A 23,661-nucleotide genomic window follows, 5' to 3' on the forward strand; every position below is an offset into this window, starting at 1 on the left:
CGTCTAAATTGTAGTCTGGAGAAGTGTCCTCTGAGGCAGACCAGGCTCAAGTCCCCTGGAAAGGGGCTGCCAGAGAGGGTGAGAGCCCTTCATGCTCGAACCCTGTCGCACCACGAGGCACTGTCGCCGAGTCGGGTTGTTTAGGAATGCAGCCCCAAGTGCGCTGTAAATTCCGTTCAAGGCTAAATACTGGCGAGAGACCGATAACGATCAAGTATTGCGAGGTAAAGATGAAAAGGACTTTGAAAATAGAGTCAAAGAGTGCTTGGAATTGTCGGGAGGGAACCGAATGGGGGCCGACAATGCTCTGCGGTAGGATGTTGAACGACCAAAAGTCGGTCCGCCGATCGGCTCGGGGTGCAGACCGACGCGAATTGGGAGGGCGGCTAAACCCCGATTTTTCGGGAAAGAAGATCTCGTTGAGCTTGACTCTAGTCCAACTTTGTGAAATAACTTGAGAAGGTGTAGGATAAGTGAGAGCTTCGGCGCAAGTGAAATACCACCACTTTTAACTTTATTTTACTTACTCCGTGAGTCGGAAATGAGGCAATGGCCCTCCTTATATGCAAGCCGATATGGGCAGAGGACATTGTCAGGTAGGGAGTTTAACTGGGGCGGCACATCAGTTAAAAGATAAAGCAGGTGTCCTAAGATGAGCTCAACGAGAACATAAATCTCGTGCGGAATAGAAGGGTAAAAGCTCGTTTGATTCTGATTTCAGTACGAATATGAACTGTGAAGGCGTGGCCTAACAATCCTTTAGACCTTTTGAATTTAAAGCTAGAGGTTTCAGAAAAGTTACCATAGGGATAACTGGCTTATGGCAGCTAAGCGTTCATAGCGACGTTGCTTTTGAACCTTCGATGTCAGCTCTTCCTAGCATTGTGAAGCAGAATTCACCAAGTGGTAGATTGTTTACCCACCAATAGGGAACGTGAGCAAGGTTTAGACCATTGTGAGATAGGTTAGTTCTACCCTACTGATGACAGTGTCGCAATGGTAATTTAACCTAGTACGAGAGGAACCGTTGATTCACACAATTGGTCATCGCACTTGGTTAAAAAGCCTGTGGCGCGAAGCTACCGTGTGCTGGATCATGATTGAACGCCTTTAAGTCAAAATCCGGGCCAAAAGCGACGCATGCGCCCGCCACTTGATTGCCATCCTACAGTAGGGGCTTCGGCCCCCAAGGGCACGTGTCGTAGGCTAAGCTTGCGCGGTGGATGCGCCGTGAGAGCCGCCTTGAAGTACAATTCCTACCGAGCGGCGGGTTGAATCCTTTGCAGACGACTTAAATACGCGATGGGGTATTATAAGTGGAAGAGTGGCCTTGCTGCCACGATCCACTGAGATTCAGCCCTATGTGGCTTCGATTCGTTCCCCCCCACCTTATTCCCCAAAAACACCTATATTTTTTTTATAACGAGGTTAGCGTTGTTTCTTATATGCTAAAAAATGCTAAGAAGTGGTTTGAGACAAGTGACAAAGTCAAAGTGTTAAGGTGTGGGATGGTGTAAGGGGGTGTGTGGCATGTGCACAAGACATGTGCACCCAAGGACAAGGCATACAAACAACTAGTTTTGTCGTTTGAGGGTATGTCATTGTTGCCTTAAGACATGGTGATTAAAGATGAATTAGATGGTTCTTGGCATCATCCATGACTCCTAAGGCCCTTTAGGTACCCATTGAAGTACTTGGATGCATAATCTTGCCGGGTAAAAAAATGATGTACGGAAGCCAAATTTTATGGCTATAATACATGGAATCGGCGCAATTTAGTAGGTGTTCGGACCCGGTATCATAAATTCATGGAATTTAACAGGATGAATCCCGAGGTCATATGATGTTGTTTTGACCCATATACAACCATTAGTCGGCTACATAAAGGCCCCGTGGAAGCTTATATCCAATACAAGTGGCGTGTACGGAAACTGGAAATTGGATGCTTAAAGGCAAATTGTATGGTTTAACCCACCCAATAGGACTCCTGGAGGGTATTAGGGTCTATAGGTAGCTTCTCGTCAATTTTTGTTACCGGGTAAAAAAAAGTCAAAAATTGGCAAAATTGAAGGCTATAATACATGCTTTTTGGCCAATTACGGAGGTTTCGGAACCTGGTGTCAAAAAGTCTCGAGATTCCAGGGGATAAATCCTAGGGTTATATAATGTCGTTTGGAACCATAAGGGTCTCCAGCCTTTAATGGTACATGCTAGGACAAAGGGCTCTCAAAGAGTCAAGCTCCATCGAACATTTGCTATTATATTGGATGAGGAGCTTCAGAGAAAAGGTAGAAACTGCTAGTCTTGGAATTTGCAAATCTTGTCCAACTCAATTTTCAATGAAGAATAATAGGATGTTGAACAAGTGAAAGAACCCGGCATGTTGAAGATATAATACTTTTTGACTTTGCTTAAAGAGTGACCAAAGATATGTGCATCCTTTGGCTTGATGATTCAAATTGAAATTACACATAAAATAATTGATTCAATGGTTGATGAGGACGATGACAATGCTAAGGATGATGCCAACGAAGATGATAATCCGGATGATGGATAAGTGATCGAATATTCTTAAATATGTCAATACACTTCTTAAATAACTCTTTGGAAATTATAACCCCTACTATTTGAACCCCTACTATCCCAACACCTACTGTTAAAACCCCTATTACCAACCCAAAATCCCTACTATCTCAACCCCTACTGATAGAACCCCTACAACCCCATTTGAACTCCTACTATCCCTAACCCCTACTGATAGAATCCCTACTATAATCCCAACCCCTACTGACAGAACCCCTACTATTTTTATAAATCCCAACCCCTACTGTTAGAACCCCTACTACCTCATTAGAACCCCTACTATCCTAAACCCTACTAGAAAACCCCTACTACCCCATCCCCTACTATCCCAACCCCTACTGATAGATAGAATCCCTACTATTTCCCAACCCCTACTGAAAGAACCCCTACTATTTCTATTGGTATAAGGGTCTCCAGCCCTTAATGGCACATGCTAGGATAAAGGGCTCTCAAAGAGTCAAGCTCCATCGAACATTTGTTGATATATTGGATGAGGAGCTTTAGAGAAAAGGTATTGTTTGTTGCACTATGATTCATTTCATAAGAGATGCTTTACATAAATCCTGATACAAACCTCTTCTTTTTTCCTGGTAGAATTATTTGGAGATAAAATATCTAAGCATCGCTCCTGCTGGGTACACATAGCTGCAGCTCAATATAAAACTGAAAAGAAAATAACTTTGACAGAATTTAAAGAGATAAGGAAGAAGTTTAAGCGGACTTCACCTTGTTTTCTTGATACTTTTCCTCGTGCTAAGTGGTCCAAGTTGATGGGTTACTACATTTCACTTCAAAATTTGCTCTCCCTACTTGTTTGTTCTGTTTTTTCAGAAAAGAATAATGTGTTGTTATCTTATGCCTTAGATTACATGGATACTTGCCAATGTATTGATATTTATATTGGTAATTCATAATATAATACTCTATACATTCTAGGATTTGTTGTATATCATTTTCTTGTAATCTTTATGAAACATCTCATTGTGCTAAGTTTGACTATTTCTTATGTTAAGAAACCAATTTCATTGTTAATCACGACAAACACTTTTAGGGTTTTCTTACCCAGTTAATTACATTGCCTTCATTGGTTGTCTTTGGTTCGGGTTTGTTCAGGACATCTATAGGGTAGAAGAACCCCACGCCCAAGGAGAAACCCCACGCCTACCCTGATATCCCACGCCGAAGATGAAACCCCACGCCTAAGATAAAAGGCCTAAGATCAAACCCCACGCCCTAGGAAGAAACCCCACGCCCTAGGAGAAACCCCACGCCGAAGCTCAAAACCCCCGCCCTTGGATGAAACCCCACGCCGAAGATGAACCCCACGCCCAAGATGAAACCCCAAGCCTAAGATCAAACCCTACGCCCTAGGAAGAAACCCCACGCCCCACGCCCAGGATGAAACCCCACGCCTAAGATCAAACCCCACGCTCTAAAAGAAACCCCACGCCGAAGCTCAAACCCCACGCCCAAGGAAGAACCCCACTCCCATTATGAAACCCCACGCCTAGGAGAAACCCCACGCCTACTGTATCAACCCTACGCCCAAAACTCAAACCCCACGTCGAATCTCACCCCACGCCCTAGGAAGAAACCCCACGTCGAATCTCACCCCACGCCCTAGGAAGAAACCCCACGCCCAAGATGAAACCCCACGCCGAAGCTCAAACCCCACGCCCAAGGAAGAACCCCATGCCCATCATGAAACCCTACAACCTAGGAGAAACCCCACGCCTAATGTATCAACCCTACGCCCAAAACTCAAACCCCACGCGGAAGATCAAACCCCACGCCCAAGGGGAAACCCCACGCCTAATGTATAAACCCTACGCCCAAAATGCAAACCCCACGCCTAAGCTTAAACCCTAGCACTAGGAAGAAACCCAACGCCCAAAGAAGAACCCCACACCCAAGGTGAAACCCCACGCCTAATTTATCAACCCTACGCCCAAAACTCAAACCCCACGCGGAAGCTCAAACCCCACGCCCTAGGGGAAACCCCACGCCTATGGTATAAACCATACGCCCAAAACGTAAACCCCACGCCTAAGATTAAACCCTATGCCCTAGGAAGAAACCCAACGCCCAAAGAAGAACCCCACGCCCAAGGTGAAACCCCACGCCTATCCTGATACCCCACGCCCAAGATGAAACCCCACGCCTAAGATAAAACCCCACGCCCTAGGAAGAAACCCCACGCCCTACGCTGAAGCTCAAATCCCACGACCATCATGAAACCCCACGCCCTAGGAGAAACCCCACGCCTACTGTATCAACCCTATGCCCAAAACTCAAACCCCACGCCAAAGCTCACCCCACGCCTAAGATGAAACCCCACGCCTAAGATAAAACCCCACGCCCTAGGAAGAAACCCCACCCCCTACGCCGAAGCTCAAACCCCACGCCCATCATGAAACCCCACGCCCTAGAAGAAACCCCACGCCTACTGTATCAACCATACGCCCAAAACTCAAACCCTACGCCGAAGCTCACCCCATGCCCTAGGAAGAAACCCCATGCCCAAGCTCAAACCCCAAGCCCAAGATTCGTCCCTCCCCCCACCTTATTCCCTAAAAACACCTATATTTTAGAAAATGAGGTTAGCGATGCATCTCGTATGCTAAAAAAGGCTAAGTACGGGATTAAGAGGTGTCACAAAGCCTAAGTGTTAGGATGTTGGATGGTACAAGTGGGCAAGGGGCCGTGTGGCATGTGTATAAGACATGTGCACCCAAGGACAAGGCATACCGGGTTCCGAGCACTATTTACGACTCCCAAGGCCCTTAAGACATGAAGTTTAAAAATGAATTAGATGGTTCCGGACACTGTTTATGACTCCCAAGGGCCTTTGGGAACCCAAGGAAGTACTTAGATGCATAATCTCGCCGGGTGAAAAAATGATATATGGAAGCCAAATATGAAGGCTATAAAACACGAAATCGGAATAATTTAGGATGTGTCAGGACCTGGTGTGGGAATTTCACGAAACATTACGAGATGCATCCCGGGGACATATAATATTGTTTCGACCCATATATGACCATTATTCGACTACGCACAAGCCCCGTGAAGGCTTATAGCCAACATACGAGGAGTGTACGAAAACTTGTCAATTGATCGTTTAATGGCAAATTGGATGGTTCCACCCACCCAATTGGACTCCCGGAGGGTATTAGGGACCATTGTAAACATCTCGGTAATTTTTATTTTCAGGCGAAAAAATGTCAAAAATTTCCAAAATTGAAAGCTATTATCCACGCTTTTTAAGGAATTTTTAGGTTACGGGGCCCGGAGTCAAAAAGTGTAAAGACCCTAGGGGATACATCCTAGGGTCATATAATTCCTTTTGGAACCATATATAACCATTAAATGATGTCATAAATGTCAGTGGTAGGCTTGAGTTCACAAAATCGGTGCAAGTTGCGAATTAATAAATTGACCGTTTTAAGGCAAATAGGATGGTTCCACCCACTCAATTGGACTCCCGGAGGGTATTAGGGACCATGGTAAACAACCCGAAAATTTTTATTTCTGGGCAAAAAAAAGGTAAAAAAATTCCAAAATTGAAGGCTATTATCCACACTTTTTGAGGAATTTTTGAGGTTACGGGGCCCGGTGGCGAAAAGTATTAAGACCCTAAGAGATACATCTTAGGATCATATAATGCCATTTGGAACCATATATGACCATTATATAATGTCATAAATGTCCGTGGTAATCTTGAGTTCACAAAATCGGTGCAAGTTGCGAATTGGTATATTGATCGTTTTAAGGCAAATTGGATGGTTCGACCCACTCAATTGGACTCCCGGAGAATATTAGATACCATGGTAAACATCTCGGAAATTTTTATTTTTGGCCAAAAAAAGGTCAAAAAATTCCAAAATTAAAGGATATTATCCATGCTTTTTGTGAGGAATTTTTGAGGTTACGGGGCCCGGTGGAAAAAAGTGTTGAGACTCTAGGGAATACATCTTAGGGTCATATAATGTCGTTTGGAACCATATATGACCATTAAATGATGTCATAAATGTCCATGGTAGGCTTGAATTCACAAAATCGGTGCAAGTTGTGAATCGGTAAATTGACTGTTTTAAGGCAAATTGGATGGTTCCACCCACCTAATTGGAATCCTGGAGGATATTAGGGACCATGGTAAACATCTCAGCAATTCTTGATTCCGGGCGAAAAAGTCAAAAAATTCCAAAATTGATGGCTATTATCCACGTTTTTTGCGAAATTTTTGACGTTACGGGCCTGGTGGCGAAAAGTTTTGAGACCATATGGGATACATCATTGGGTTATGTAATGCCATTTTGAACCATATATTACCATTAATTGATGTCATAAATGTCCTTGGTAGTCTTGAGTTCACAAAATCGGTGCAAGTTTCGAATTGGTAAATTGATCGTTTTAAGGCAAATTGGATGGTTCCACCCACCCAATTGGACTCCCGGAGGGTATTAGGGACTATGTTAAACATATCGGCAATTTTTATTTTCGGGCGAAAAAAAAGTCAAAAAATTCCAAATTTGAAGGCTATCTACCCTTTTTGAGGAATTTTTGAGGTTACGGGGCTGTAGACACCTAAAAATGTCTCCCCAAAACCAAACCCGATGATGAACACCTTTCACCGCCATTATTGGTCCGGTTGAGTATTTAATCCTTGGAGTGCTTAAATCCACGTTCTATCCAATATATTTCATGAACCAATCCAATTTCTAGCTCATTTCCCTAAACCATAACCTATTTTCCACTTTTCGTGTCCATATCGCAAAACCGAGAGAAACTGATTTTATGGATATACAATTTTGATCCATTTATTTTTTTGTTGGATAGGACTTTAAATAAGCTTTCCAAACATACATCATAAGCCCAATTCTGAGCTATAACGAAAAAGATATGAGCAAAACACTAAACTCGGCCTAAAACCAACACCCTTCCACTAAAACGGCCATATCATAAAATCTAAAAATAATTTTGACCTTATTCTAATTGGGTTGAAAAGTAGACTTGATAAGCTTTCCAATGATATATTATATTTCTTATTCCGAGTTATGGATCAAAAGTTATGATTATTTTAAAAACGGGTAAAAAACTGAAATTACCGTACAGCGGCTAAAATGCCGCGACGCAGTAAATACTGACGTGTCATGGGGCTTATTCCCGTGACACGACGCCCTTTTTTGTGTAAATCTGCACATTTAATCCACCGTGTCACGGGATTTTGCACCGAGTCACAGGATTTTGCACCGTGTCACGGTGCAATTTCCCGTGTTACGGTGCCCATTCCGTGACACGGGGATATTCCGTGTAATTTCCGCGTACTTTTTACACTGTGACACGGCATACTGCACTGTGCCACGGTGGACAATGCCGTGTCACGACATGTCTTCCCGTTTCACGGTGCACATACCGTGACATGGAATTGCTAAAAGCGTTTTCACTTCCCATAACCTAATTATTTCCTGCGTCACTCAGTTTTCCCCCGTGTCACGGGATCTTCCCCCGTCTGACGGTGCCTGGTACCATGTCACGGTGCTCTTTTCCGTGACACGGTGTTATTTTTTAGGGTTTTTATCTTTTTAGGGTTCCGCGTGTTCCCTCTGCTCATTTTTCCTATAAATAGGACCCCCCTTTTCTGCAGTTCGGGGCACCAATAATCATTCTCTCCCACCTTACACCAATAATCATTCTCTTTTCCCACTTTAACCTAATTTCTAGCCTCCTTATTCTTCCATAATAATAACCCTAAGCGCTCCAAGGAGTCCATACTTGACCCGAGGTTCTGTTCTTCAACCAAGGCGTGAAAGGTATAAATAACTGAGGGTTTAGAACAAATCAACTCTACTTTTTATTTAATTTAATTTAATTTTCATTTACTCTATATTTTTTTTATTGAAGTTACTAACAGTTTATTCATGATGTAGCAATTTAAAGGAACGTGCGGAATGTGAGTAATTAATTAATTTAATTACTCTTATTTTATTTTAATATTTCTAGTATCATGATTAGGGTTATTTTATATTTGATTTGGCTAACTCTATTATTGTTAAATTGCTTCCAATATTGATGTTTATTCTATTATATTTTTTATGATCACCATTTTGCATGTTTAAAGGAATATATAATTGAAAATCACGCCTAATAAGATAATTTGGACAACCGGTTTATGATCCTTTTTAATCTTATTGTTTAATCAAGTGATCACAAATATTTTAGAATTATATGTTGCATTAGTATTCAACCAATTTAGCTTAATAATAGTTTGGAGCAAATTGAATATTTTGTTTGTATGCCTTTGATATCGCATGAATCACTTTTCACTATAAGTATCGAGTAGAGGCCAATACGGGCAAATGTGACCCCATGACTCACTTCGTACAATCATCCCCGATCCTCCTTTCGTGGTTCCGAACCATACGGAGTTAGTAATCTCATGGATTATGAATGGAGTGTAACTTTCACGGGTCAATCGTTGTTGCCTATCGTTATCCCTTATCGTGGTTTCCTTTTTATGATCCGTGAACGATTTACAAGTTCCTTAAAAAACTTGTTGGCGGCTCCCTACTTTCCTTGTCCCTAATCGTATATGTCAATTCCCACTTCCTATGAGTGCCAAGCATATTCACCACATGCTTTAACGTAGGCGCACTTCGAACGATGCCTACAGGGGCCCAGTGGCGAAAAGTGTTTAGACCCTAAGGGATACATTTTAGGGTCATATAATGCTGTTTGGAACCATATATGACCATTAAATGATCTCATAAATGTCCGTGGTAGGCTTGAGTTCACAAAATTGGTGCAAGTTGCGAATTGGTAAATTGACCGTTTCAAGGCAAATTGGATGATTCCACCCACCCAATTGGACTCCCCGAGGGTATTAGGGACCATGGTAAACATCTCGGCAATTTTTATTTCCGAAAGAAAAAAGTCAAAAAAATTCCAAAATTGAGGGCTATTATCCATGTTTTTTGAGGAATTTTTGAAGTTACGGCGTCTGGTGGCGAATAGTGCTGAGACCGTAGGGGATACATCTTAGGGTCATATAATGCCGTTTGGAACCATATATGACCATTAAATGAAGTCATAAATGTCCGTGGTAGGCTTGAGTTCACAAAATCGGTGCAAGTTGCGAATTGGTAAATTGACCGTTTTAAGGCAAATTGGATGGTTCCACCCACCCAATTGGATTCCCGGTGGATAATAGGGACCATGGTAAACATCTCAGAACTTTTTATTTCCGGACGAAAAAAGTCAAAAAAAATTCGAAAATTGAAGGCTATTATCCAAGCTTTTTGAGGAATTTTTGAGGTTACGGGGCCCGGTGGCGAAAAGTGTTGAGACCCTAGCAGATACATCTTAAGGTCATATAATGTCGTTTGGAACCATATATGACCATTAAATGATGTCATAAATTTCCGTGGTAGGCTTGAGTTCACAAATTCGGTGTAGGTTGCAAATTGGTAAACTAACCGTTTTAAGGCAAATTGGATGGTTCCACCCACCCAATTGGACTCCCAGTGGGTATTAGGGATCATGGTAAACATCTTGGCAATTTTTATTTCCGAGCTAAAAAAAATCAAAAATTTTTAAAATTGAAGGCTATTATCCACGCTTTTTGAGGAATTTTTGAGGTTACGGGGCCCGGTGGTGAAAAGTGTTAAGACCCTAGGGTAACATCTTAGGGTCATATAATGCGGTTTGAAAACATATATGACCATTGTATGATGTCTTAAATGTCCATTGTAGGCTTGAGTTCACAAAATTGGTGCAAGTTGCTAATTGCTAAATTGACCGTTTTAAGGCCAATTGGGTGGTTCCACCCACCTAATTGGACTCCCGGAGGGTATTATGGGTACTATAATTTTTATTTTGATTATAGGTTAGAAATCATCATTAGGGTCCTCGTTAGGGTCAATATTGATTTTTGTTTATGATTCTTATGTCTGATTTTTTGTGAAATATATGATGTTTTATGTGTTAGAAATTACAAAATGTTGATGGTCATGTTTGATTAATGAAAACTAAGTGAGACTTCAGGAACCAAAATCAATTAAACACATGTTTAGAAAAGAACCACTGGCTGGATAATTGCTTCCACCTTAGCACAACATCAAAACAAGCATCACATCAAGCATGACAGTAAACCAGATGGTCAACTGCAGATCTGAAATTCAAAAGAAAGCCCACAAGGCTCTGAAAAGCCGAACCTTTCAAAAACCCACAGCTAATTGAACTTGGATCAACAGCCAAATCCAAGCTGCTATAGTCTAACTCACCTCCACCAAGCTGACCACAACCTATGTAGCACCTTCCAACACAACCACTGCAGCTCAACCACTGATGCCATTAGCATGATGCCTACCCCTGCTGCTGCTACACCACCCAGCTGTAGAAAAAAAAAACCTCATCTGCAGATTGAAACCCCAGTCTGCAAACCCCCCCCCCAAAAAAAAAAAAAAAAAACCACCTGCTGCAGGTCATTAGTCCACAACCAAAACCACAAGCATCAGTTGAATCCACTGACTTGACCAGCAGCCCCCTGCATAGAGAAACCAACCCCCTTTGATCTGTTTTCCCAGCAGTACACCTCTGAAACATAAGGAGCAAGTAAGGTCCAAACAAAGTATGGACCTAACTCTCTACATTTCATGATTCTTTTGAGCACCCAACTGTAATTGCCAGGTGCCTTATTGTTCCACCAGTCTTCTCCATGGCACTTTAGGGGATTGAAGTCTCAAGTGATTATACAGGGCTTTGATACTCCATTTGCAGATCCATTTGTTACATTTCATTCATAGCCCACAATAATTTGTTTTTAAAGTTCTAATTTGTTTGAAATTAAGGATCAATTATTCTTGACTAACGTTCTTGTAAGCCTGAATTCTTAGGCATCATGGTTATCATAACTAATCATGATCATGGTTATTTTTAGATGATGATGCTTGCTGAGGATGCTGCTGCTGATGATGATGATGATAATGATGTATGACGATGGTGATGTATGATGATGATGATTTATGATGATGATGATGTATAGATTTTATGGTGGATACTTTTTTTTAAATGTTTTATGCGGATATCTTTTTATGTTTTATGCAGAAAATGGATCAAATTATTTTCTGGGAAATTTGATCAAATTATTTTATGGAAATTGGAACAAGTTGTTTCTTACAACTTTGCCTCTTTAACTTTGTCTCTCACTAAGTAATGGGCTTCTCACGTTGAAGTGTTGAACACATAACTTTTTCAATTTTTTTAGAAATAAAATACGGTATGTTAATTGGAGTGTTTAATAATGTAATGATAAAGTTTCATAACCAATGGCGCCAATGCAAGTAAGTTTAGAATGAGCTTAAGTAAAATTGTTTTTGAATGTGTGTTTGTATATGTCATTAACAATTAATAGTTTTCTATTTATAAAGAAGTTTATTAGGCCCAAGTAGCTTGCCATTATAGTGCTTCAAAATGAATCAGTCCCGTTTAGTGTTTATTAATGCTATAGCTATGATGTCTTAAATTCCCAAAATATAAGCTAATGTATTATGCACATTATATATTGTGGCATTTACATTTTACTACTTAACTGCGGTGCGAGGGTTAGACATGTGAGACACCCATAATGGGGGTGAAGACTTTAGCGAGAGGGTAGCAACAGTCATATTATAGTGTGTCGGACAAGCGAGCGACAGTGCAAGGCCCAACCGACAAGTTCGGGACCCCGTGAACAGCTGCCAAAGCCAACGACAAGGGAATGAGGGTTAGACATGTAAGACACCCTCTCGGGACTGAGAGACTAAGTCTAGTTGATCACAAGGGATCCTCGAGCACCTATCCTCGACATTTGCCCAACCCGAGTCTCCGTCATTTAACGAGTACCCGCATACACGAAAGGATTCATCGACCAAAATGACTTAATTAAAGGGTTCAACAAGTCCTATTTTCCAACGTTAGCCCTCAATCGCCCTTACGGGGACATCGAGCTCGCTCGAACCCCTCTCCCCACTCCCCTGAGAGGCCTAACAAGCAACATCGTACCACGAGTTGTGTCCGTCCTCGTCATCCGACGCAAGACGCACAATGGAAAATATTAAAGAGTCGAGGAAGAAAAAAAAATTATCAATTGGGTCACAACTGACTATTCCACTTAGGATTTTCCCATCAGTAAGGAATAACCTTGTTAGAGACAAGGTAATAACCCGGGTTATTACCTTTTATAGTCAGTTAGGAATTTGCAGACACATTGGAGGAAAATTGAGTTTGATCTTCTAGCTGGGATCACCATCTAAAGTGAAAAATTCAGGAGGAAGAGTACCTAAGCTGAAGTTCCAAACTCTGCCAGATTGTCTCCCCAGTAGCATTTGAAAGAAGAATAAGATTTCCAATATCTAAAGCTGAGATACTATGCACATCAACGTGCATTGATGGCAACAATGAGTGTGAAGGATGTTCCAAACTCTACTAGATTGTCTCCCCAATAGAATTTGAAAGAAGAATATCTAAAAGCTGTGTGAAGGATGTTCCAAACTCTGCTAGATTATCTCCCCAATAGAATTTGAAAGCAGAATATCTAAAAGCTGAGTTACTGAATTATTTGCTTGATCATTAGATATATTTAATGACCAAAAGATATTTTTATGTTCATCTAGGGCATGAAGATTACTATCCTCGGAAACTTTGAGCACCCCAAAAGAAGTATTGCGTAGGGTCCCTCTATGAGCGTGGGGTTTCCTTAGGCGTAGGGTCCCTCTATAAGCGTGGGGTTTCCTTGGGCGTTGGCCCCGCCCCTATATAAGCATGGTGTCCCTCGGGTATGGGGTCCTGCCTAAGGCGTGGGGCTTATTAGTTGGGCGTGGGGCCGGTTGGTTGGGCGTGGAGTTGGTTTGTTGGCGTGGGGTTGGTCCTAGGGCGTGGGGTTGGTTCATTTTGGGTTTCTCCTTGGGCGTGGGGTTCTTCCTTGGGCGTGGGGTTTCAAGATGGACGTGGGGTTTCTTCCTTGGGAGTGGGGTTCTTCCTTGGTCGTGGAGTCCCTCTTTAAGCGTGGGTTTTAAGCTTAGGCGTGGGGTTTCAGGATGGGCGTAGGGTTGATACATTAGGCGTGGGGTATCAGGATGGGCATGGGGTTATTCCTTAGGCATGGGGTCCCTCTTAGGCGTGGGGTTCTTCCTTGGGCGTGGGGTCCTCTCTTTAGGCTTGGGGTTTGAGTAACGGAGTGGGGTTTCTTCCTAGGGCGTGGGGTATGAGGTTAGGCGTGAGGTTGGAAATTGGATGTGGGGTTTCATCTTGGGCATGGAGTTTCATCTTGGGTGTGGGGTTTGACCTTGGGCGTGGATTTTCTTTCTAGGGCGTGGGGTTCTTCATTGGGAGTGAGGTTGATATAGTAGGCGTTGGGTTTGAGTTTTGGGCGTATGGTTGATGCAGTAGGCGTAGGGTTTCTCCTAGGGCGTGGGGTTTCATGATGGGCGTGGGGTTCTTCCTGGGGCATGGGGTTTGAGCTTCGGCGTGAGGTTTCTTCCTATGGCGTGGGGTGAGCTTCGGCGTGGGGTTTGAGTTTTAGGCGTAGGGTTGATACATTAGGCGTGGGGTTTCTCCTAGGGCATGGGGTTTCATGAAGGGCATGGGGTTCTTCCTTGGGCGTGGGGTTTTAGCTTCGGTGTGGGGTTTCTCCTAGGGCGTGGGGTTTCATCTTAGGCGTAGAGTTTCTTCATTGGGCGTGGGATTTCTTTCTAGGGCGTCGGGCTCTTCATTGGGCGTGGGGTTAATATAGTAGGCGTGGGGTTTGAGTTTTGGGCGTAGGGTTGATACAGTTAGCGTGGGGTTTCTCCTAGGGCGTGGGGTTTCATGATGGGTGTGGGGTTCTTCCTTGGGCGTGGGGTTTGAGCTTCGGCGTGGGGTTTCTCGTAGGGCGTGGGGTTTCATGATGGGCGTCGGTTTCTTCCTTGGGCGTGAGGTTTGAGCTTCGGCGTAAGGTTTCTCCTAGGGCGTGGGGTTTCTTCCTTGGGCGTGGGCAAGGGGCCGTGTGGCGCATGCGTCGCCTGGTTGAAAAGCCAGTGGCGTGAAACTACCGTGTGCTGGGTTTCTTCCTTGGGCGTATGCTAAAAAAGGCTAAGTACGAAATTAAGAGGTGTCACAAAGCCTAAGTGTTGGGATGTTGGATGGTACAAGTGGGCAAGGGGCCGTGTGGCATGTGCATAAGACATGTGCACCCAAGGACAAGGCATACCAGGTTCCGAGCACTATTTACGACTCCCAAGGCCCTTAAGACATGAAGTTTAAAAATGAATTAGATGGTTCCGGACATTGTTTATGACTCCCAAGGACCTTGGAGAACCCAAGGAAGTACTTTGATGCATAATCTCGCCAGGATTATATAATGATATACGGAAGCCAAATATGAAGGTATAAAATACGGAATCGGGACAATTTAGGATGTGTCGGAACCTGTTGTGGGAATTTCACGGAACATTACGGGATGCATCCCGGGGACATATAATATTGTTTCGACCCACATATGACCATTAGTCGACTAATTACAAGCCCCGTGAAAGCTTATAGCCAATATAGGAGGAGTGTACGAAAACGTGTCAATTGGTCGTTTAATGGAAAATTGGATAGTTCCACCTACCCAATTGGACTCCCGGAGGATATTAAGGACCATTGTAAACATCTCGGTAATTTTTATTTTCAGGCGAAAAAATGTCAAATATTTCCAAAATTGAAAGCTATTTTCCACGCATTTTAAGGAATTTTTGAGGTTACGGGGCCCGGTGGAGAAAAGTATTGAGACCCTAGGGGATACATCTTAAGGTCTTATAATGCCGTTTAAAACCATATATGACCATCAAATGATGTCATAAATATCTGTGGTAGGCTTGAGTTCACAAAATCGGTGCAAGTTGCAGATTGGTAAATTGATCGATTTAATGCAAATTGGATGGTTCCACCCACCTAATTGGAATCCCGAAGGGTATTAGGGACCATCGTAAACATCTCAGCAATTTTTATTTCCGGGCGAAAAAAAGTCAAAAAATTCCAAAATTGAAGGGCTTTGTGTGAAATTTTGTGGTTACGGGGCCCGGTGGCAAAAAGTGTTGAGACTCTAGGGAATACATCTTAGGGTCATATAATGTTGTTTGGAACCATATATGACCATTAAATGATGTCATAAATGTCTGTGGTAGACTTGATTTCACAAAATCGGTGCAAGTTGCGGATTGGTAAATTTTTCGTTTTAAAGCAAATTTGAAGGTTCCACCCACCTAATTGGACTCCCGGAGGGTATTAGGAACCATGGTAAACATCTCGACCATTTTTATTTCCGGGCGAAAAAGTAAAAAAAATTCCAAAATTGAAGGTTATTATCCACGCTTTTTAAGAAATTTTTGAGGTTACGGGGCCCGGTGGCGAAAAGTGTAAAGACACTGAGGAATACATCTTAGGGTCATATAATGTCGTTTGGAACCATATGTGACCATTAAATGATATCTTAGATGTCTGTGGTAGGCTTGAGTGCACAAAATCGGTGCAAGTTGCGAATTGGTAAATTGATCGTTTTAAGGAAAATTGGATGGTTCCACCCACATAATTGGACTCCCAGAAGGTATTAGGGACCATGGTAAACATCTCGGCAATTTTTATTTCCGGGCAAAAAAAAGTCAAAAAATTCCAAAATTGAAAGCTATTATCCACCCTTTTTGAGGAATTTTTGAGGTTATTGGGGCAGGTGGCGAAAGGTGTTGAGAACCTAGGGGATACATATTAGGGTCATATAATGACGTTTGGAACCATATATGACCATCAAATGAAGTCATAAATGACTGTGGTAGGCTTGAGTTCACAAAATTGGTGCAAGTTGCGGATTGGTAAATTGATCTTTTTAAGGCAAATTGGATGGTTCCACCCACCTAATTTGACTCCCATAGGATATCAGGGACAATGGTAAACATATCAGCAATTTTTATTTCCGGGCAAAAAAAGCTCAAAAAATTCCAAAATTGAAGGCTTTTGAGGAATTTATGAGGTTACGGGGCCCGGTGGCGAAAAGTGTTGAGAGACTAGGGAATAAATTTTAGGGTCATATAATGTCATTTGGAACCATATATGACCATTAAATGATGTCATAAATGTTTGTGGTAGGCTTGAGTGCACAAGGTTCAAGTTGCGGATTGGTAAATTGTTCGTTTTAAGGCAAATTGGATGGTTCCACCCACTTAATTGGACTCCCGGAGGATACTAGGGACCATAGTAAACATCTCGGCGATTTTTCTTTCCGAGAAAAAAAGGTCAAAAATTCCAAAATTAAGGCTTATTCACGCTTTTTTGAGGAATTTTTGAGGTTAAAGGGCCCGGTGGCGAAAAGTGTTGAGACTCTAGGGAATACATCTTAGGGTCATATAATGTCGTTTGGAACCATATATGACCATTAAATGATGTCATAAATGTCTGTGGTAGGCTTGAGTTCACAAAATCGGTGCAAGTTGCGGATTGGAAAATTGATCGTTTTAAGGCAAATTGAGTGGTTCCACCCACCTCATTGGACTCCCGGAGGGTATTAGGTACCATGGTAAACGTCTCGAAAATTTTAATTTCCAGGCGAAAAAAAGTAAAAAAATTCAAAAATTGAAGGCTATTATCCACGCTTTTTGAGGAATTTTTGAGGTTACGGGGCCTGGTTGCGAAAAGTGTTGAGACACTAGGGAAAACATCTTAGGGTCATATAATGTCGTTTGGAACCATACATAACCATTAAATGATGTCATAAATGTCTGTGGTAGGCTTCAGTGCACAAAATCGGTGCAGGTTGTGGATTGGTAAATTGATCGTTTTAAGACAAATTGGATGGTTCCACCCACTTAATTGGACTCCCGGAGGGTATTAGGGACCATGGTAAACATCTCGAAAATTTTTATTTGAGGGCAAAAAAATTCAAAAAATTCCAAAATTGAAGGGTATTATCCATCCTTTTTGAGGAATTTTTTAGGTTATTGGGGCCGGTGGCGAAACGTGTTGAGACACTAGGGAAAACATCTTAGGGTCATATAATGTCGTTTTGAACCATATATGACCATTAAATGATGTCATAAATGTCTGTGGTAGACTTGAGTTCACAAAATCGGTGCAAGTTGCGAAATGGAAATTGATCGTTTTAAGACAAATTGGATTGTTCCCCCCACCTAATTGGACCCCCGGAGTTTATTAGGGACCATGGTAAACATCTCGGTAACTTTTATTTCCGGACGAAAAAAAGTCTAAAAATTCCAAAATTGAAGGCTATTATCCACGCTTTTTGAGGAATTTTTGTGGTTACGGGGCCCGGTGACGAAAAGAGTTGAGACTCTAGGGAATACATCTTAAGGTCATATAATGTTGTTTGGAACCATATATGACCATTAAATGATGTCATAAATGCCTGTGGTAGGCTTGAGTGCACAAAATCGGTGCAAGTTGCGGATTGGTAAATTCATCGTTTTAAGACAAATTGGATGGTTCCACTAACCTAATTGGACTCCCGAAGAGTATTTGGAGTACTATGATTTTTGTTTATATTATAGGTTTGAAATCATCGTTAGGGTCTCTCGTTAGGGTCAATGTTGATTTTTTTTTTTTTTATGATTCTTATTTCTGATTTTTTGTGAAATATATGATGTTTTATGTGTTAGAAATTACCAAATGTTGATGGTCATGTTTGATTAATGTAAACTAAGTGAGACTTCAGGAACCAAAATCACTCAAACACATGTTTAGAAAAGAACCACAGGCTGCATAATTGATTCCACCATAGCACAACATCAAAACAAGCATCACATTAAGCATGACAGTAAACCGGAGCTCAACTGTAGAACTGAATTTCAAAAGAAAGCCCGCCTTGCCGAACCTTTCAAAAACCCACAACCAATTGAACCTGGATCAATAGCCCAATCCAAGCTACTATAGTCTAACTTACCTCCACCAAGCTGACCACAACATGTGTAGCACCTGCTGAGACAACCACTGCAGCTCAACCACTGATGCTATTAGCATGATGCCTACCCCTGCTGCCGCTACACCACCCAGAAGCAGAAAACAACAACCCCATCTACAGATTTAAACCCCAGTCTGCAGACCCAAAAAAAAAAAAAAAAAAAAAAAACCACCTGCTGCAGGTCATTAGACCACAACCAAAACCACAGGCTTCAGTTGAATCCACTGACTTGACCAGCAGCCCCCTGCATAGAGAAACCAACCCCCTTTGATATTTTTGCCCAGCAGTACACCTCTGAAACAGAAGGAGCAAGCAAGGCCCAAACAAAGTATGGACCTAACTCTCTACATTTCATGATTCTTTTGAGCACCCAACTGTAAATGCAAGGTGCCTTATTGTTCCACCAGTCTTCTCCATGGCACTTTAGGGGATTGAGGTCTTATGTGATTATACAGGGCTTTGATACTCCATTTGCAGATCCATTTGTTACATTTCATTCACAGCCCACAATAATTTGTTTTTAAAGTTCTAATTTGTTTGAAATTGAGGATCAATTAATCTTGATTAACGCTCTTGTAAGCTTTAATTCTTAGGCATCATGGTTATCATAACTAATCATGATCATGGTTATTTTTAGATGATGATTCTTGCCGAGGATGCTGCTGCTGATGATGATGATGATAGTGATGTATGATGATGATGATTTATGATGATGATGTATGGATTTTATGGCGGATACTTTTTATTTTCTTTTTTTAAATAAATGTTTTATGCGGATATATTTTATGCTTTATGCGGAAAATGGATCATATTATTTTCTGGAAATTGGATCAAATTATTTTATGGAAATCGGAACAAGTTGTTTCTTACAACTTTGCCTCTTTAACTTTGTCTCTAACTAAATAATAGGCTTCTCACGTTGAAGTGTTGAACACTAAACTTTTTCATTTTTTTTAGAAATAAAATACGGTATGTTAATTGGAGTGTTTAATAATGTAATGATAAAGATTCATAATCAATGGCGCAAAGTAAGTTTAGAATGAGCACTTAAGTAAAATTGTTTTTGAATGTGTGTTTGTATATGTCATTAACAATTAATAGTTTTCTATTCATAAAGAATTTTATTAGGCCCAAGTAGCTTGCCATTATAGTGCTTCAAAATAAATCAGGCCCATTTAGTGTTTATTAATGCTATAGCTATGATGTCTCAAATTCCCAAAATATAAGCTAATGTATTATGCACATTATATATTGTGGCATTTACATTTTACTACTTAACTGCGGTGCGAGGGTTAGACATGTGAGACACCCATAATGGGGGTGAAGACTTTGGCGAGAGGGTAGCAACAGTCATATTATAGTGTGTCGGACAAGCAAGCAGTGCAAGGCCCAACCGACAAGTTCGGGACCCCGTGAACAGCTGCCAAAGCCAACGATAAGGGACTGAGGGTTAGACATGTAAGACACCCTCTCGGGACTGAGGCTAGACCTGGAAAACGGGTCGTGTCGTGTTCGTGTTCAGGTCCATCATAAACGGGTTGAAGAACCCCAAACTCTGACACTCCCTGTTTACTAAACAGGTCATGGAGGCTAGAAACGAACACGACCTGTTTATTAAACTTGTAACACGAATTTAACACGTGTAACCCATTTAGATAAACGGGTAATGTTCGTGTTAAAAAATTTGACCTATATAATAAATGACCTGTTAAGTAAATATAACCTGATTATCAAAAAAAAAAACCTGATTATCTCAATTAACCCACAAAAATAGGCTCACTTGGCCCAAATATTATCAACATTACCAAACCAACCATAGTAGTCATGTTTGCCCAAAAGGCCAAAATAATACAAACCAGAAATTAAAGTTTGCCCAAAATATTAATTGTTCAAAATATTACATGTCACTTAATTGTTCAAAAAAACCCAAAATTTTCATTCCATAATCTGATTTGTGACGACAAGATTGACAACTTCCACTTGAATTCCAAATTTCATATGCCACCAATTCAAGCCACCTCCTCTTGCAAGGGTACCTAACAAAACAAATTACAAGTTAAATAATAATAAATAAAGAATGAAAAAACAGCAAGTAATAATGAACATGATTTATAAATAATAACAAAAAAAAGGTATGAGATTGATCACCTAATCAAGAACATTAACAGCAGGTTTGGAAGTTGAACAAGGAGTGCTCCCACTTCCACTAGCCGAAACAGGACTTGGTGTAGTGCTTGGACATGAAGTGTCATCAATATCAAGCTTTAAATTCATGATGTTGTCACATATATCCTCCACCCCAACAATCTCATTAGCTAATAGAAGGATAAACAAGAATAAGGCTATTGAAATTATAACTAATACTGTAATAATTTTATTTATAAATAAATAACAAGTTTAAAAAATCACCTTCCTTCCCATACAACCAATCTCTTAGACATATCAATGCTTCCACAACAGATGGCTTTAAAGAGCTCCTAATAGGGTCTAAAACCCTCCCACCAATACCAAATGCAGATTCTGAAGCGACAGTTGAAATAGGCATACAAAGGATATCTCTAGCCATAAGAGAAAGAACGGGGAAGCGAAATTGACTTGATTTCCAAAAATCAAGGATGTCCAATTCATTGACACGAGGAATTAAAGGCTCCTCCAAGAATACTTCAAGTTCAGATTTTGGAGTACTAGCAAATTCCCCTCCAGAGAAATCATCAAAGTCCTAATTAATCATATTTACAATAAGTAAAAAATAATTCTAATAAATAATAATCATAGTAATAATAATTAATAATAAACAAAAAAGTAAATAGGCAATATACCTTCATGAAGCCATCAGCAGGAACAAAGTTCACACCACCATGATTAGTTTTAGAAGGTGTGGATGATCCACCATTTGATTGAGTTGAAGAAGTAACATATGAATTAAACAACTCAAATAACTTGTCTTTCAAGCATGACACCTCAAAAAAGGCATTTGAATCATATACTTTGGCATATACAAAACTCACCAACTAAAATTTGTATCGAGGATCCATAACTGCAGCAATAGCCATAATGGGAGAGAATTCAGACCAATATTTCTTAAACTTACCCCACATTCTCAATGCCATCTTTCTAACAAAAGAATCAAAACTTTCCATTTCATCTTTCAACAACAATCTTACCTTCATAACATTAGGAAAGTAGAGATTTGCAGTAGGGTATTTTGAACCAGAAAAAGCACAAGTAACATCATAAAAATTTTCAAAAACTTGAAAATTTTCTCAAGCCTAGACCACTCCTCATTTGTTGGACAATGCACATAGTTAGTATCAGTTTTCGGAAGATGAACAAAAGCCTTTCTGTAAAATATAGCACTCTCTAACATCATATAAGTAGAGTTCCATTGAGTTGGCACATCTTGCCTCAACCTCTTAGATGAACACAATAAAACATAAGCAATGCAATCAAGAAATCTTTGTTCCCTAGACTGTGAACCCTTGCAATATTTCAGAGTTTCTCTAACCTTACAAACAGCCTCATCAACCTCCTTATGTCCCTCTTGGACTACCAAATTCAGAATATGACAGCAACAACGAATATGAAAATATGCCCCATCACACAACAAATCAAGATTTCCTTTCAAACAATCAACAAACACATCATTTGCAGAAGCATTATCCAAAGTCATTGACATTATTTTTTTTCTCAATTCTCCACTCTTTTAGAAATGTGTAAATTTTTTCAGACATAGCAACACCAGTATGGGGTGGGGGCATTAAAGAGAAGTTTAAAATCCTTTTCTGTAAAGTCCAAGACTCATCAATATAGTGTGCAGTAAGTGATATATATCCATCAGTGGTAAGAGATGACCAACAATCAGATGTTAAAGAAATTCTACCAGAAACTTCATGCAAGGCAGCACCAAATCTTACTTTCTCCATATTGTAAAGTTTAATTATATCATTTTTTGTGGTGTTTCTAGAGAACAATTTCACATCAGGTTGCAAGTAAGAGAATACATTCCTAATCCCTTCATATTCAGCAAATTGAAATGGCAACCCATGCTTAAAAATAGCAGCAGCAAGAAAATCACGAAAAACTTCAGTATTAAAGGTAGGATTTCTAGTTTTCAGACCATCAACACTAGATTGCAAAAGCATTTGACCAATATCTCTACTATTTTTCTTCTAACAACTAGTAGAATGTCGAAGCTAATACATGAACATAAAACTAAAAAGTTAAATTATATAGATCTACATGCATGAAACAAATAAACACAAAATAAATTGAAAATCATACTAGAAAAATGAGAAATTACCTTAAGAATATGAAGTATGCCAGATTATTTGAATGATCTACAAAACAAATATTAAAATAAATTAGATGAAAAAGCAAAAAAATAATACAATAATATATAAACAATGAAATGTCTCAAATGAAGAACAAAAATAAAAATAAATGAATTGAAGGTGATGAAATGACGATGAACTCATGAGGAGATGAAGTGAGGAATTTACCTTGAGAAGTTGAGAGAGTGTGAGTGTGACACTGTGACGGCTGAGAAGAGAAAGAGACCAGAGAGTGAAATGTGAAAATAGTTAGGTTAATTTCATTTATATATGACGGCTGTAAGGAGAAATGAAGTTATGTTTATTTCATTTGGTGGGCCATTTTATGTTTTGGGCCATTTTATTGTATTCGTTTTTTTTAATATAAACAGGTAAACGGTAAACGGTAAACGGGTAAACAAGAACACGACCTGTTTATTAAGCGGGTTGGGTCGTGTTACTTTCGTGTTACAATTTTCAACACTAACCCGACCCATTTAAGTATTCGTGTCGTACGTGTCGTGTCGACCCGTTTAACTAAACGGGTCGAAAACCCTCAACACTAACCCGCTTTTTTCGTGTCCGGTTTATGTCGTGTTATCGTGTCGTGTCAGCTTTTGCCACCTCTAACTGAGGCTAGTTGATCACAAGGGATCCTCGAGCACCTATCCTCGACATTTGCCCAATCCGAGTCTCGCCAATAGCATTTGAAAGCAGAATATCTAAAAGCTGTGTGAAGGATGTTCCAAACTCTGCTAGATTGTCTCCCCAATAGCATTTGAAAGCAGAATATCTAAAAGATGA

The 23,661-nt window shown here is 40.6% G+C and overlaps 1 protein-coding gene across 1 annotated transcript; it reads right to left on the reverse strand.

Annotated features, from left to right (window-relative positions):
* Positions 1 to 20,281: 20,281 nt before the first annotated feature.
* On the reverse strand, positions 20,282 to 23,126 carry LOC110714099 (zinc finger BED domain-containing protein DAYSLEEPER-like). Its single transcript, XM_021892574.1, has 6 exons — positions 23,047 to 23,126; positions 22,848 to 22,884; positions 21,367 to 21,584; positions 20,957 to 21,266; positions 20,696 to 20,862; positions 20,282 to 20,583 (listed from the first exon to the last, which is right to left on the reverse strand). The coding sequence occupies exons 3-5, from the start codon at positions 21,370 to 21,372 to the stop codon at positions 20,696 to 20,698; spliced, it is 483 nt and encodes a 160-aa protein (XP_021748266.1). The 5' UTR covers positions 21,373 to 21,584; positions 22,848 to 22,884; positions 23,047 to 23,126; the 3' UTR covers positions 20,282 to 20,583.
* Between the last annotated feature and the right edge of the window lie 535 nt (positions 23,127 to 23,661).

The sequence above is a fragment of the Chenopodium quinoa genome, unplaced genomic scaffold, assembly GCF_001683475.1.
Source record: "Chenopodium quinoa cultivar QQ74 unplaced genomic scaffold, ASM168347v1, whole genome shotgun sequence".
NCBI classification, from domain to species: Eukaryota; Viridiplantae; Streptophyta; class Magnoliopsida; order Caryophyllales; family Amaranthaceae; genus Chenopodium; species Chenopodium quinoa.

What these genes read in the sequence shown, in the direction of transcription:
- LOC110714099 (XM_021892574.1), bottom strand. An exon ending in TTGGTTGTATGGGAAGGAAG is followed by an intron (nt 20,863 to 20,956) that starts GTGATTTTTTAA and finishes TCCTTCTATTAG; the next exon opens with CTAATGAGATTGTTGGGGTG.